This window comes from Bufo gargarizans, chromosome 4 (genome assembly GCF_014858855.1).
Source record: "Bufo gargarizans isolate SCDJY-AF-19 chromosome 4, ASM1485885v1, whole genome shotgun sequence".
NCBI lineage: Eukaryota > Metazoa > Chordata > Amphibia > Anura > Bufonidae > Bufo > Bufo gargarizans.
In genome coordinates, this window is record NC_058083.1 from 300,269,094 (window position 1) to 300,286,771 (window position 17,678).

The following is a 17,678-nucleotide window of genomic DNA, read 5'->3' on the forward strand; positions in this document are numbered from 1 at the left end:
CTGGCAAGAGAACACAGACATGCAGTGTCTGTTGTAACAAAAACACTAAGGCCCTGATTTATCATACCTTCACTCCAGAATTCTGCCGTGAACAAGTCGCAAAAATTGGGCTTTTGCGACTTTTTGCACTCGCTTGTGCAAAATTAAAGCTCTTGCACAAACTTTTGCGACTTTTTTCAGTTGTACACCACTCCCTCTAGTTTTGTAATGTGGGTGGGAAAGTAGGTGTAGTTAGCTATGCTAATGAGTTTCACTGATTTATTATTAAGACTTTTTATTTTATTTTTTTAAGTTGCTAAAAAGTCATAATCTCACTCCAGGAGGAGGGTGGAGTAGGAAAACTGGAGGAACTTCAGAAGTGCTAGGTGTAAGGATAAGACAAATTTATCAAGTGACATGAGACATTTGATAAATGTGGCATAAAGTACTCCCTACGCAGCCTCAAGCAAAACTGACTTCAAATTTTCCCCTCATGATAAATTTCCCCCTAAGGCCTCATGTACATGACCATAGGCCCTCCGAGACATATGGTCCGTGAGCGGGCCATATGTCCCGGAGCGGCATACATTATGCACATGGGAGCACACAGCATCACAAGTTACTATGATGCTGCGCGCATCGTGCGCCCGCAGGACTATTGTCCTGCACTCATAAGATCATATGAGTGCAAGATAATAGTAACCTATGATGCTGTGCGCTTCCGTGCGCACAATGTTTGCCGCTCCGGGACATATGGTCCGTTTGTCTCAGAGGGCATACGGTCGTGTGCATGAGCCCTAATAATGTAAATCACAGTCACAAAATATATTGAGGTAGCAATGAATGCTGGGTGATTCATGTTCTGAAGTCTTAAGATTGTGAATTCAGGTCTGAACCTTAAAGGGGTTATCTTCTAGCATTTATCTTATAGACAAAGTTAATACATGGCAATTACTAATGTATTGTCATTGTCCATATTGCCTCCTTTGCTGCATAGATTCATTTTTCCATCACATTATACACTGCTCACATCCGGGGGTTACGACAACCCTGCAATCCATTAGTGGTGGCCGTGCTTGCACACTATAGGAAAACGCTCCGGCCTCATCAGTCTATGCATGCATTCATGGTCTCGGCCACCAGAGAGGCCGACACATTTTCCTATAGTAAGCACGGCCACCATTGTTGGATCGCAGGGTGGTTGCAACCCCTGGACATGAGAAGTGCATAATTCTATAGAAAAATGAATCCAGACAGCAAAGGATGCAATATAGATAATAACAATACATTAGCAAGTGCCTTGTGTACATGATAAATGCCGGCAGGATCCGGTAAGACCATACAGTTTTTCATTCTTAAGCACCATACGGTCTAGTATTTGTGATTACACCAGCATTTTTATACAATTTTTGTGGCGTATTTTTCTATTGTTATTGTATTTTTTAGCAAGTCTCATTAAAGGTTAGGTTTTATATGATCCCTCTCTTTTATGGAGGTTTTTTTTTTCAGATTTTTCTGGTTTGGGATTTTCATTTTAGGAAGCAGCAACTCTGCAGTCCAAACAGTAATATTTTCAAAGAGTGTACAATAGTATAAAATAACAAAAGAAATGCTCACCTAACCAATCCCCTGCAGCTCCAATGCCAAAGCATTTCTGGTCCCCCAACGGTCTCCGTTTGGAGATACCTAGTACAGCCCATTTTAAAGGGAACCTGTCACCTCTAGTATGCTGCCCTCACTGAGGCCCGCATAGTATAGTGACAGAACTGCTGAGTTCAGCGGGAGGCCATTTCTGGGCTAGTATTCAACACTTTTACAGTACTGACAGGGCGAAGCTTGCAGCACTCTCCTGCGCTGAAAGAGAGATGAGTCTGATGAGATAAGTTGCCCTGCCCACCTGCACCTAACTGACAGGTTTCTTTCCTATGTGTAACATGAAAGAAACCTGCCAGTCATGGGCAGGAGGCAGGGAGGGCGGGGCCACAACGCTCATCGGACTCATCTCTCTCGCAGCACTGGGTCGCGCTGTGAATTTCCCGCTATCAGTACTGTAAAGGTACTAAATTCCAGCCCAGAAGGAAAGCCCACTGAATTGGGTTGAAAAATCCCTTTAATGTCTACAATCAAGAAAGAAATGCATACGCTGACTGGTGGCTCCTGAAAGAAGACCTTTATACTAAATTCATCTGTCCAAACAGGTAAAGAAATTCAAGACACGTGTTTTCCAATAACAATACCAAACATTCATTTTATAAGAAAAATATCTTTTTATATATGAATAATAAAAGTGACTTCCATAGGAAATAACACACTAGGACTTAGGGTTTGATGTTGTAACAATAGGAATACAATAGCCATACATAGTATATACATACCAATCAGAAGCTGAGAATCTGACTCCAGGCACATTGTTATTTCTGGTGTCAAACTATTAAACAGGATTTAACGGAAACTACAATGGTCTTTTCTAGACATTTTAGCCGTGCGGCTGGATCTACTAAGAAGGCATCTCAATAACATCAGTGCAGAGCAATGTGGTGCAGATTATTCCAGCACTGAAGTAATTATGCTTGGCAGAAAATAAAAAAGAAGGGAAAAATAGGGCAAGGAGGTAGCACAGTTATTCTATAAAATTCCGTTTTTTTTTCTTCCTGTTTGTAAAATGTAAAGGAGGTTTTCACTGGAAGGAAATCAAACACAGAGTGTTATTGAACAATGCATTTCCAACTGGAGACAGACACTCTCGTTCACAGTGTTGGAACAAACAGTAGTTACGGCAAAGCTTGGTCACGTCATAAGGGTTTGGTATGGTCATGCTTGTACAAAGAGTCCACATCAAAGCTGTGCCACAATAGAAAGAGAGACATTATCAAATACAGTCTCTTAGAAAGTGAAGTATTGGGAAAACCATTCCTGGCGTTGTGGATCTGGTGACGCCACTGGTGATGTCTCAGTCTGGGGAGGGCTAAATCCCAGAGAGAAAGAGAAAGACATTACAAGAGATACACGTCAAAAAAACACATCACACACGGCCGGGAAGAAAGCAAATGTAGCGGTCATCGGCAAACATAAAGCATCCGTTGGCAAGCAAAGCCAAAATCAATACCGATTCTTGTCCTTGTCCCTGTGTGACATATCTGCACATCCACTACATTGTACGTCCCCAGCAGCACAAGCTACCAGATGCTGAGGAAGCATGTAGACCTTGTAAAATGGGTCATTTATGCCTTTGGTCTGTTTTACCTCCTCTTTTAGCCTCCTTTTTAAATTAGAAGTATTATTACCTGGGTCAAGCCCCATGGCAATATGCTACACAAGCACTATATCATTCTCATCTGCTGAGCACAAAACACAATAAAGGTGCAGACCAGGTACTCCCGGTACACCCAAATTACCCAGCAGTGTCATGCATCATTTCTAACACCAGTGAAACAACACATAGGATTAAAATACAGTTCAATGGAAGTGTTCATTTGCATGTCTAAATGTTCTGTCCGCTTACATTTAATAGACATGGGAAAGGAATTTCATTTTTGATGCCGGGCTGAAGGTACAATAAATGGGCTATAAAACGTCTCATTGTATGAAAGAAGCACACAGGGACATCAATTACAGGGATATATCTTTATATATATCTACATGCAGAAACAGAAATATACATGCTTCATACAGTATGACATAAAATACAATATATATGCATGCTCCGGTCAATTCAGTGGCAAGTATTTTCTAATATGTACATTTTCACAATCACCACTAGAGGGCACTAATGCATTCAGTTGGTATTTGTAATACTGATTTAGCAGTAAAGCCTTAGAAAATAACTGGAAAATAAGTTATTTTAGGAGCCACAGATTACTCAAGAATTCTAAATAAAAGCAATGAATTTATTTTAAGTTACTCTAATTCTTTGCCTATTTTTGTAAGAAAATACTTAACACTGAATATACCAAATGTACTGCTTAATAACAGATATTTATTCATATATGTACATGCATCAGCCTTAGGGTTCATGCACACGGCCTTGTCTGTGTTTCGGACCGCAAAGCGCGGATCTGCAGAATATACAGTAGATACCATCCATGTGCATTCCACATTTTTCTCAATCCTGTCAGTAGAAAGGACTATTTTTGTCTGTAATACAGACCAGAATAGGACATGTTTGCGGAACAGCCACGCGTGTCCGCAAAAAATATGATGTGTGCATGCTTCCATAGAAGTGAATGAGCCAGCAAAAATGCAAATAGCACACAGATGAAAAATAGGGTCGTGTGCCTAAAGCCTTAAAGGTGCATAATGAACAAAACGTGTGCGCAACTTAGGGTTCATAGCAAATAATGACACAAGGGTTAAACAAATTCATGCGCAAAAAGGAGCTCTAGAAAGAGGATGCAAATGCCATATTAAATTAACAAAAAGAATTCAAGGTTATTTCAGTAATCCAGCACTTTCATGACCAGCAGCAAATTAGACTTGGCGAGGCAGTGCTCACCTCAAAAAGGTTTTGGCCTCTTTGGGTGGGACAGGCTGTGGGAGAGGCTTGCTGCTGTTGAACTCAATATCGTGGATGGGTGAATTTGGAATGGGTTCCAGGCGGGTTGGATGTCCATTTCCCATTCCACTAGTCTCCACAGCACTTAGGTTAGGGGCACTCACAAACCTGTTTGTGGACTTATCATTCTTCTTCTTTTGCTGTTTTTTGAAAATAACAGATGTGAGGCACATTATAAAATAACAGCTGTCCCCATGTAGGGGTCTATGTATGCTGCAATATCATAGCCAATATGGCAAATGGCTAAATCTCATAGGAACTATAGGAAGAGATAAGAGAACTTCAAAAATCTTAAATATATCTTAATGTTTCTCCTTCCCTTTTTTGTACCTACAGTATCTATCTATCTATCTACAAACCGGATTCCAAAAAAGTTGGGACACTATACAAATCGTGAATAAAAACTGAATGCAATGATGTAGAGGTGCCAACTTCTAATATTTTATTCAGAATAGAACATAAATCACGGAACAAAAGTTTAAACTGAGAAAATGTACCATTTTAAGGGAAAAATATGTTGAATCAGAATTTCATGGTGTCAACAAATCCCAAAAAAGTTGGGACAAGGCCATTTTCACCACTGTGTGGCATCTCCCCTTCTTCTTACAACACTCAACAGACGTCTGGGGACCGAGGAGACCAGTTTCTCAAGTTTAGAAATAGGAATGCTCTCCCATTCTTGTCTAATACAGGCCTCTAACTGTTCAATCGTCTTGGGCCTTCTTTGTTGCACCTTCCTCTTTATGATGCGCCAAATGTTCTCTATAGGTGAAAGATCTGGACTGCAGACTGGCCATTTCAGTACCCGGATCCTTCTCCTACGCAGCCATGATGTTGTGATTGATGCAGAATGTGGTCTGGCATTATCTTGTTGATAAATGCAGGGTCTTCGCTGGAAGAGATGACGTCTGGATGGGAGCATATGTTGTTTTAGAACCTGAATATATTTTTCTGCATTGATGGTGCCTTTCCAGACATGCAAGCTGCCCATGCCACACGCACTCATGCAACCCCATACCATCAGAGATGCAGGCTTCTGAACTGAGTGTTGATAACAACTTGGGTTGTCCTTGTCCTCTTTGGTCCCGATGACATGGCGTCCCAGGTTTCCAAAAAGAACTTCGAATCGTGACTCGTCTGACGACAGAACAGTCTTCCATTTTGCCACACTCCATTTTAAATGATCCCTGGCCCAGTGAAAACGCCTGAGCTTGTGGATCTTGCTTAGAAATGGCTTCTTCTTTGCACTGTAGAGTTTCAGCTGGCAACGGCGGATGGCACGGTGGATTGTGTTCACTGACAATGGTTTCTGGAAGTATTCCTGAGCCCATTCTGTGATTTCCTTTACAGTAGCATTCCTGTTTGTGGTGCAGTGTCGTTTAAGGGCCCGGAGATCACGGGCATCCAGTATGGTTTTACGGCCCTGACCCTTACGCACAGAGATTGTTCCAGATTCTCTGAATCTTCGGATGATGTTATGCACGGTTGATGATGATAGATGCAAAGTCTTTGCAATTTTTCGCTGGGTAACACCTTTCTGATATTGCTCCACTATCTTTCTGCGCAACATTGTGGGAATTGGTGATCCTCTACCCATCTTGGCTTCTGAGAGACACTGCCACTCTGAGAAGCTCTTGTTATACCCAATCATGTTGCAAATTGACCTAATTAGTGTTAATTGGTCTTCCAGCTCTTCGTTATGCTCAAATTTACTTTTTCCAGCCTCTTATTTCTACTTGTCCCAACTTTTTAGGGATTTGTTGATACCGTGAAAATTTGAATCAACGTATTTTTCCTTTAAAATGATACATTTACTCGGATTAAACGTTTGATCTGTCATCTACGTTCTATTACAAATAAAATATTGACATTTGCCATCTCCACATCATTGCATTCAGTTTTTATTCACAATTTGTTTAGTGTCCCAACTTTTTGGGAATCCAGTTTGTATCTATCTATCTATCTATCTATCTATCTATTTATCATCTAGAGTGCATTCAGAAAGTCTTCAGACCCTTTCATAATTTGTTATGTTGTGGCCTTGTGCTAAAAAAAAAAAAATAAGTTTTTCTCTTTCATTCTGCACTCCATACCCCTTAATGAGAAAGTGAAGACAGAAGGTCTGAATCTTAGGCCCAGCAGAGGCAATTCTGTTAGTGTTAGGTACCCATCTGCAGAAGCCACCTTGTCGTTGGTAGATGGGCCAGACACACGTGATCAAAGAGCTTCCATTTTTCATGTATAGTAGGTATAGTAATGATGCAATTCAGATTAGGCCATAGTTCCATTGTTTGCATGTATAGTAATGTGCTGCCATATATTGTTTGTCTTGGATTTGGGAATTTCCTGACATTCTTGTCTGCACATTCTCTCAAGCTCTGTCAGGTTGGATGGGGACTGTCAGTGAGCAGCCATTTTCAGGTCTCACTAGAGATGTTCGATTGGGTTCAAGTCAGGGCTCTTGCTGGGCCACTCAAGGACATTCACAGAGATGTCCCTAAGCCACTTCTGTGTTGCCTTGGCTGTGTACTTAGGATTAATGTATTGTTGGGAAGCAAACATTCATCCCAGTCTGAGGTCTGGATCAGGTTTTCATTAAGAATGTTTCTGTATTTTGCTCCATTCAGCTTTCCCTCAGCTCTGACTATTCTCCCTGTCCCAGATGCTGAAAAACACCTCCACAGCATGATGCTGCCACCACCATGCTTCACTATAGGGATGGTATTGGGCAGGTGATTAGCAGTGCCTGTTAGCGCAAGAAATTACGCTTAGAATTGAGGCCAAAAAATTCAACATTGGCTTCAAACCAGAGAATCTTATTTGTCACAGTCTGAGAGTCCTTTAGGTGCTTATTTTAAAGGCAGGTGTTCATGTATCTTTTACCGAGGAGAGGCGTCTTTCTAACCCCTCTGACATAAAGCCCAGATTAGTGGAGTCCTGGGGTGATGATTGACTTTCTGGAAGTTTCTCCCATCTGCACACAGGATCTTTGGAGCTCAGCCAGAGTGACCATCGGGTTCTTGGTCACCTCTCTTACCAATGTCTTTCTCCCCCGATTACTTAGTTTGGTGGGTGTCCATATCTAGGAAGAGTCCATTTAAGAATTATGGAGGCCATTGTGCTTTTGGAAACTTTCAGTGAAGCAGAATTTTGTCCCCTACTCCAAATCTGTGCCTCCACACAGTCTTGTCTCTGAGCTCTACAGGCAGTTCTTTCATCCTCATGGCTTGTTCTTTTGCTCTGATATGCCTTGTCGGCTGTGAGACATTATATAGACAGGGGTCTGTCTTTTCAAATCATGTCCAATCAACTGAATTTACTACAGATGGACTCCAATCAAGGTGCAGAAACATCTCAAAGAAGATCAAGAGAAATAAGAGGCCCCAGAGCTAAATGTCAAGTGTGATAGCAAAGGGTCTGGATACTTATGTCCATGGGAAATTTTAGTTTTTCCTTTTTTAATAAATTTGCAAAAATGTCAATTCACTTTGTCATTATGGGGTACTGAATGCAGATTTATAGTGAAAAACATGATGTTTTTTACTTTAGCACAAGGCCGCAACATAACAAAATGTGAAAAAAAAGAGTCTGCAGACTTTCGGAATGCATTGTATTTGTCTATCTATCATCTGTCTATAGTAATTTTTACAATAATATACTTTGTTGCTATCATGAATTCCTAACAGTTTATTAGCAAATTGACATGGTAAGTTCATTGAAAGAGTGAAAAAACGCCTGATGCCTTTCTGAAAAATAATATTACACGTTATAGTTACAAGATTTTTGGACAACCAATTTGGAAAATTGCTTCTGCCTTACAGGTTTCACCTTCCTCTTGATCTTTTTTTTAACCTTACAACAGTATGTTACAAAAAAAATATGATAGGCACTAGCTACAAATGATCTACTTCACATCTTAGTTGGGGATGTCCTTTGATTAACCAGGCACATCCTGCTAAGGTATCAAAACCTGGAGTCAGTGGAGGATCCTTTGATATCTGCTGGGTCTGACCTTTCCTAAGGAGAGAAGCTTCAAAAAAGCTGATCAGTGGGGGTGCCATTCACCAATTAATGACCTATTCTAAGGATAGTGCATCAAAATGACAGTCCTGGAAAACCCCTTTAAGGGAGCAATATTTTCCATTAGTTACTCATTTCTTTGGCGTTATGGTCTCAACTTAAAATGGTTTCAACTTACAACAGCCGTCCCAGGATAAATTAATATTGTAACTTGAGGGAGCACTGTATTGCTTGTAGTATGTGGATAAACATTAATAATTTGTTTAAATTAATTATTTAATAAATACATTAATAGTAATGTGTTTAATATGTATTTACAGGATTTAGAACTGCAACCCACACTGATACAATAAATGCACAAAATATTCTTTAGTTCAAAAATAACGATTTAAATGTCATGTCCCATTGACAATAGTTTGCCTAAGAGAACGACTAGCAGTGGGTAGTTATATTAACAACCTGCCACAAGTGTAGTGAGATAATGTACTTAAACCCACGTTAGCTCATATCACCCACAGTGCTGAAACCACTCACATAGCACCAATGTGCTTTCTCAATTACCCAACTGTGAACTTTATTAACTGGATGTGATTAATGAGCCAAAGAGGGCACATAACCTAGATGTGAAGGCTTAACTAATTAATAGAAGTAGTTACTGCTTCATGAAGAACTAAATTTGCAGACTATTATTGTTTCCAATCTGTATGTGAATTAGTGTGGATTCTTTACTAAACTACATTTTAGGTTAATATTTTTGGCTATAACTATTCTTGACCCCCGCCATTGCACTATGTATCCAAGTCTATAGTGATTGCTGGGATTGCAGCAGTAAGATGCCTTGTAGGAAATTGGTGAGAATATTTCTCCCCTAAACTTCAGCTCAGGGCTATTCTTCCTGTCAAAATGACAGAAATCACAACTGAACCACTTAATAAGGCAATGGGGTCCATTAGTCATTGCCTGGATCACTCGTACAATGGATCCACAGCAACATGTTAAAAATGGAAGCCATTACCATTATACTTGCTGCGCAGCACCAATGGTATTGTCAATCTGGGAGCGCCACGGTCTAGCAGTGACTAAGCCAGTGATGTTGCACATGAGCAGTAAGTCTAATGAGGCTGATGCCCTTACTATATGGTCTGTAGAGCTAGCCAAGGCAGATAGCAGAGAGCCAACGTCACCAGCAGAGGGGGAGGTAGTGGGATCTGTAAATGGGCAGGCTTGGGCTCTTAGAAACTTTTACCCTAAATGCAAATAAAATAAACTTTGTTTTAAGGAGATAGAACACCCACAAAGGAATACTAAAGGTATCTATGCTTTAAACTAAGTCTGACTGCACAACAACATGACCGAATCCATTTAAAGACAAAATGTTTTAACTCCCTTGGACCACTATTTGAGCATCTTGTCACCATACTGTAGGCACAGGACTACCTTGAGATTGTCTCGCAGCAGTTCTATAACATAGCTTGATCTTGCACAAGCAAGTTACCACCAGAAGGATTATAATGGAGCAGACCACTTGAGATTTTTTTTTTAAATCACTGAATGTCTATGAATTTACAACTCGGTAACCAGGTATTTTATAAACCCCTGGACCTCCAGGGATTTTATAGGCCAACGCATGTGAGCAGTGAAGTCTAAAAATCCACAGAGATTTAGACTATGAAAATGGCCCAGCCACCTTAAAACTTTCCTAATTTCAGGGAGTAGCTGAATAAAACCCAGAAAGAGTGAAATGTATGGCAGGAGAAGCACTTATGTCTACATTGTCCTGAGCCCCCCTTTAGAACCTAACGTACCCTTCCAGCAAAAAAGAAGTGAATGAGTATTTATCACTGAATTTCAACAGACAAAATCAATTTGCTTTGTATTAGGGTACTTTCACACCAGCGTTTTTCTTTTCCGGCATAGAGTTCCGTCACAGGGGCTCTATACCAGAAAAGAACTGATCAGGCATATCCTCATGCATTCTGGATGGAGAGCAATCCGTTCAGGATGCATCAGGATGTCTTCAGTTCAGTCATTTTGACTGATCAGGCAAAAGATAAAACCGTAGCATGCTACGGTTTTATCTCCAGCGAAAAAAATTGAAGACTTGCCTGAATGTCTTGGCATTTTTCTCCATAGGAATGTATTAGTGCCGAATCCGGCATGCGCAGACCGGTAAAAATGTGAAAAAAAATACAAGACGGATCCGTCTGTCCGCATGACAAGTGGAGAGACGGATCCGTTCTTGCAATGCATTTGTGAGATGGATCCGGATCCGGATCCGTCTCACAAATGCTTTCAGTCACATCCAAATCAGCGGATCACACTGCCGCAAGTGTGAAAGTAGCCTTACATGGGGTGCACGCTGATTTATTTACTAGGTTCACTAGGAGTAACACTCATCTTAAAGGGAACCCGTCAATGGCAGTAGTGATTCTGTTTGGCGATTATAAAACATGGTTCTGTAATACTAATGTTCTCAATAAGGATGAAGAGATTACTGATATAACACTGAGTCCTGCACATTCTCGGTTAAGACTGTGTATTATCTTGCATTTGTATGTGCATGTTCTATGTAGATACACAACTAGATATCCTTATACACTGTAATACAGAAGTATTACAGAGTATAGTACAATTCATCAAGTACCCTGACAGGACTAAATAAAATGTAAAAAAAATGGTTGAAAAATATTATCATATTAAAAACAAGAAATATAGTTGGTATAGCTTCATCCCAAAAATGAAAATATCAATGTGCAGTGAACCCCAGAAAAATTCCCAATGCCTGAATGATCGTTATTCTTTAGTAACCTTGCCTGCCCAAAAATTGGAATAAAAAATAATCAAAAGTTTGCATGTATTCAAAATGGTATCAACACAAATTATAGCTCACCATACAAAAAAATTGTTCTCCCACACCCATAAAAAAGTTATGGGTGTGAATATGGTGACATATATTCACACTTTTTTTTTTAAAGGTTTTGAATGTTTTTGAATGTAGCAAAACATAATGAAAACTGAGGGGAGATTTATCAAACTGGCATAAAGTAGAACTGGCTTAGTTGCTTATAACAACCAATCAGATTCCATCTTTCATTTTTCACAGCTCCTTTGGAAAATTAAAGGTGAAATCTGATTTATTGCTTCGGGCAATAAGCCAGTTCTACTTTACACCAGTTTGATAACTCTCCCCCTATATGACTGTGGTTACCCTCCATAATCATACTGATTTCACACCTTCACTCCCAAGAACATTTTAAAAGTTATACAATACATCAGAAGTACCCCAAAATGGTGGCATTAAGGGTGGGTTCACATCATGTTTTTTCCCATCCGTTTAACGTATACAAGCAACGTTACTATACAGTGGCATCCATTCACCATAGAGTTTCATTGTAAAAAGCTAAATATATGTTTTTTTAACCATTGGGAAAAAAAAGTATACCTTTTTTTTACCAGCCTGTGCAGAATACAAGAACGTGGTGTGTGTGCGTTTTTGTATCCTTTTTTTTTCCTAACGTATACGTCAAACGGAGGCATAAAACGTGATGTGAACCACCCTAAAAATACAACTCGTCCTGCAAAAAAAACAAGCCCACATACGGCTATGCCAATGGAAAAAATAAAAACGTTATGCAAAGAGGAAAAAAAAATTCACTGGAACTACTAATTTTGTTTTGTTATAAATGACTTAATCCTAGATTGCAACTGATGGTAATGTCATTTCTATATGTGGGCACGAGACCTATGCAATATCCATTGTATTACATACCTTTACTAGAGGATTGATAATGCCAACGTTAGGACTTGCATTAAAGACTTTGTTGAAGTTAGTCTCTCGGTTCACTAGTTCCAGTTGGTAGAACTTCTTGTCTTCCTGCAAAAAAGTGAAAGTGTCATTCTGCCTGTGCTTCTTTCATGCAGTTTTGCACGTTCAGATAATTGCTTTCAAACACATCAAGTATTAATATTTTAAGCACAAATTGTTCATTTGTAAATGCCGCCTGGTTTAATAATTGATGGAGGCAGCTATTATTTATGAGGCTCCAGTTATTTAAAGATCGCTGAATTGTTAATGACAATGGGTCTTGGTGGTAAACACTTTCAAACTGTTTAGTTTAAGAAGAATAAAAAAAAGCCCAGGAAAACATCTCACAATCAGTTTCTTGATAAGCTGGTCCCGTTCTGCTATCATCTCCTTTAATTCAGAGATGACCTGGAGGTCCTCTGGTCTTGACTCTCTGTTCTGGTATTTTTCTTCCATTTCTGTTAACCTTTAATAGATAATACAACACAGTTTCTCTTTATTTAGTTTATCATGGCTTGGAAAACCAGGAGAACAAGAACTAGAACTGATAAGTCCATACCCATTTGTACCCTACCATCTTAAAATAAAGCACTTATATAGCTTCACATGCAAACTTGGTCATTTGTGCCGATACAGCCCTCAGTCACATGACGCAGGAAGTTATATAGTTACTTCATGCGCTATGATGATATGAGCCTTCATCACGTCACTAAGGGCTGCGCCTACTTTCACCATTGGCGTCGGGTTATCGTTCACATTTCTGAAAGGGGCTGAACATTGAAAGATTGATGATCTCTTGTAGTCTCGTGATTGCTAACATCTGAAGACTAATGGGAGGGGAAGCAAGGGGAAGTATTCAGGTAAGATGTGACCTCAAATGGCTGGCACTTGTACTTGTTCATCCATCTATTCAGTCTCTTTTCAACCAAATTTCTCGGAGGGTGGAGACAGCAGAAAGCAACAGGGCAGGTGAAACAGGAAGACGTCAGGACTGAAAGATCGAGAATAGATTCACATCTGTGGATAAGGTTCTGGCAGGAGCCTCCATCACAGATTCCAGCAAAGAAAATGATGAAATACGGCCGCATGTAGCAGTAATTTCTCTGGCAGAATGGTGGCATTGATGCCAGAAACCCTTCAGGCCCCATTATAGTGAATGGGATCCATTAAGAAAGTGGCCTCCCAGAAACAGCTTACACATCCCTCAGTCAGCTGGGGCCATGCAATTGCCTGCTCATCAGTGGAGGAGACCGCTGCATGATCTCCTTCACAGTAATGCCATCGCTCATCCCATACAGAATCATTGTTTGTTGGCAGCAGAGGCTGTTTAGACACCACGATCTGCTGCCCACAAGTGATGATTTAGGGGTCCACATGAACTATACTATTACCCGATGAATGGTTGTTTTGCTCATTCATCGAGTAATCTGCAGCACCTTAACACTGGCAGATTATCGCTAACAAGCGTTCCTACAAACGCTTGCTAGCGATAATCTGCCCGAACATTGGGCAATCTAAAGGGGGAGACCTTAGAGATAGGATGGGCAGGCAACTGCTCCAGTTTCAACCTTACTTTCCACTTTAAATTCTTATATTCATCTTTCATATTATCTAGTAGTAAATAGTGGAAGAGATACAAAGTAGTCTTCTGCCTTGATCACTCCTTTATGCCAGAAATCATCTCTAGTTCCTAAACCCTCCAAAAACATCTCCAAACATATGTAGGAATGACATTATCAGCTCTATTCCATAAGCTAGGCCTTCTGCAAGCTGCTTCTTTAAATGGGCAACATCCATTCTCTACCGAGAGAAATAAACATGACAGGCCTTCCATCATATCAGAAATAACAACCAAATCAATAGTCTACTGGAAGGCAAGAAAATCAAGACCGAAGATGTACAACAAAAAGATCCCATCTCCTCTGATGGTTGATTGCCCGCTCAGAAGCGTGAGCAGCTTCTCTAATTGCTTGGACAGCAGCCACATTTTTGTGCGCAGATATAAACAGTAGAGACATTTTCTAAAAAAAAATTGGAATTAATGTCTCGAATTGTGTGGCTTCAGCGATAACTTTGCCTGCTTTATGTTTGCATATATATATATATATATATATATAAGGACCAAACCTAGTAAAATGTTAGGTTTTAATTATGCACCCTGGACATTTGCCTATATTTAAAGGGGATGTCTCACTTCAGCAAATGGCATTTATCATGTGGGTATAGTTAATACAAGGCACTTGTGATAGTCCATATTGCCTATTTTGCTGGCTTCATTAATTTTTCCATTGTATTAAACACTGCTCGTTTCCATGAGTTACGACCACGCTGTAATCCAGCAATGGTGGCTGTTTTTGCAAATGCATGCATGCGCAGCAACTACCGATCCAGTCACCTTGTATCTGCGCTGCGGCGGTGGCTGTAACTCTGGAAACAAGCAGTGTATAATGTGATGAAAAATTAATCAAGCCAGCAAAGGAGGCAATATGGACAATCACAATACATTAGTAAGTGCCTTGTATTAACTTTATGTACATGATAAATGCCATTTGTATTAAGGATTATAACAGGATTTATCTGGTATGTTAAAGGAATTGTAAACTTCAAAACACATAAAATTTAATTAAATACAGGTATTAAAATGTCCCTGTTAGGCTACTTTCACGTTTGCTGCGGATCCGTCATGGATCTGCACAGACGGATCCGTTCAGATAATACAACCGTCTGTATCCGTTCAGAATGGATCCGTTTGTATTATCTGTAACATAGCCAAGACAGATCCGTCTTGAACACCATTGAAAGTCAATGAAGGACGGATAAGTTTTCTATTGTGCCAGATTGTGTGATAGAAAACGGATCCGTCCCCATTGACTTACATTGTGTGTCAGAACGGATCCGTTTGGATCAGTTTCGTCAGACGGACACCAAAACGCTGCAAGCAACGGTTTGGTGTCCACCTCCAGAGCGGAATGGAGACTGATCAGAGGCAAACTGATGCGTTCTGAGCGGATCCTTTTCCATTCAGAATGCATTAGGGCAAAACTGATCCGTTTTGGACACTTGTGAGAGCCCTGAACGGATCTCACAAACGGAAAGCCAAAACGCCAGTGTGAAAGTAGACTAACATATGCCTGTAAGACTGTTTACAAGCTGCAAAAGCAAGCAGCTTTGCTAAAATCTTACAGGCAGAAAGGAGCCCTTTTCTTCCTGTCTCCACCATCTTAGGCTGGAGACTGACCGGGTGCACCAGCATGACATCACAAAACTGGAAGTTCAGAGAAAAAAGGGGCTGAGCTAAGTCCCCATTACCTTTAATGGAGTCCATTACAAACTCTGCCTGTCCCATCTACCACTGCACCAGGAACCAACGTCAGACTTCTGCTTGCTCCTCATACTACACAACATGGCCAGTGTACCATAATGTAGGCCTTCATAGCAGCTCTTTATGTTAACTTATATTAGTTGCTAGATCAAGGCACAGCAAAACTGGTTAGTATTGGTTAGCATTGAAGTATGAAGAAGTTAATTGTAAGAAAAGGAGAAAAGCTGCACTAATGGCAATGTTCTAAAAGGTATCTTTGTTTACTTGAACTTACGAAACTTGCAAGGCAGAATTTTTTTCCACGAGCATTGCTTGTGTCTTTGCAAAATCTGCCATTAAAATTTGCTTCTCTTGGATGTGGGCTGCAGTTAAGTCATTGATGTCTTCCTCGTGTTTCTGGTTTAAGTCTTGCTCATGTGTCCTTTTTTCAAAGAGATTCAATATGTGTACACTTAAACATTTTTGAAAAGCATTATTAATTAAAAGGCTTTGAGAATGGGGTCCGATGCTCAATTCAACTCTATGGGATAGTCTTATAAGCACCTGGCTATCTCCAGCAGCCCCATAGAGCTGAATGGAGCTGCCTGACGATCCCCAGCCCCCGTTCTAGGGGATCATTTATGTCAATGGGACAACCTGTTTAACTGTTATATATATTATTAATGCCCCTCATAGGATATAAACCAACATCTCTCTTCCATAAGCTATTCATATGTAGATTTAGTAAAGTAGTACTCTAAAAATCCAACAGTGTAGAACAGGCACCCTCCAGCTGTTGTAAAACTACAACTCCCACAATGCCCTGCTGTAGGCTGATACCTGTAGGCTGTTTGGACATGCTGGGAGTTGTAGTTTTGCAACAGCTGAAGGGCCGCAGTTTGAGGATGCCTGGTGTAGAATATTCTTTTACAGTCGTTGCACCCAACTGTTCCTATTGAACAATAAAAAGGCTGCATTGTTTACAGCTTCATGCAGAACTCGGCTTCTCAAACGTTTTCTACTAGAACCTTACTATACAGAACGTGGTGATTCCTGGTCCTCGCCATTGCTTGAAGACCTTTCAAAACTAAATGTTACGGCCAGAAAGGGCAGAGTAGTATAAGATCATTAATCTCAGAACTTCCTCTACATCTATGCCTCTTCAACAACTAGGGGGTACCTCACCAGTGAAGCCAACCTCACAGTTTGAGAAGCAGTAATGTAGAGAATCCAACAATAACCCTTACATTGTATTGCTTATTAGGGCATCTGTCAGCAGATTTGTACTTATGAATCTGGCTGACCTGTTACATGTGCGCTTGGCAGCTGAATGCATCTGTGTTGGTCCCATGTTCATATGTGCCCGCACTGCTGAGAAAAATTATATTTTAATATATGCAAATAAACTTCTAGGAGCAACGGGGGCGTTGCTGTTACACCTAGAGTTGCGCTTTCCGCAACTGCTATGCTCTCTGATTGGGCAAAGTGTGATGATGTTTTCACTGCCTGGTTCTGTTAATTAAAGTGTTGTGGGTGCAGCAATTGCAGAGAGAGCAGAGCCTCTAGGTGTAACAGTAACGTCCCCGTTGTAGAGCCTCATTTGCATATATTAAAGCTCCATTTTTCTCAGCAGTGCAGGCACATATGAACATGGGACCAAGACAGATGCCTTCAGCTGCCAAGTGCACATGTAACAGGTCAGACAGATTCATAGTCATAGGTACAAATCTGCTCACAGATGCCCTTTAACAAAATACTGACTAACTTCCATTCAGTTGGTTGTAATAGATTTTACACTACTTGTTGTGCTCTACAATATCGGTCTACAAAAGCGATGTGATGTGGACGATCACTTTAAAAAAATACTGGTCACAGGGGGTGTTTGTGCTGGAACCTCCAGAAATCAGCTGTAATTTATGCGTGATCACAGGAACAAGTGCTGAATTTCTCTCCACTCAGAAACGAGGGTCCAGAACAGGAGACCCTCTCTATTAACTTAAAAAATATTTTGGAATATTAAA

The 17,678-nt window shown here is 40.3% G+C and overlaps 1 protein-coding gene across 2 annotated transcripts in view; it reads right to left on the minus strand.

Annotated features, from left to right (window-relative positions):
- Nucleotides 1-2,304: 2,304 nt before the first annotated feature.
- Nucleotides 2,305-17,678, minus strand: part of FAM184A (family with sequence similarity 184 member A) — a 185,006-nt gene continuing 169,632 nt past the window's right edge. For both annotated transcript variants that reach the window (XM_044291911.1, XM_044291912.1), the window contains 5 exons: nt 15,953-16,099; nt 12,705-12,822; nt 12,321-12,425; nt 4,472-4,671; nt 2,305-2,944 (listed from right to left, as the gene is read on the minus strand). In XM_044291911.1, coding sequence (XP_044147846.1) covers nt 2,863-2,944; nt 4,472-4,671; nt 12,321-12,425; nt 12,705-12,822; nt 15,953-16,099 — 652 coding nt within the window. In that variant the 3' untranslated portion in view covers nt 2,305-2,862. The remainder of the gene's footprint in view (nt 2,945-4,471; nt 4,672-12,320; nt 12,426-12,704; nt 12,823-15,952; nt 16,100-17,678) is intronic.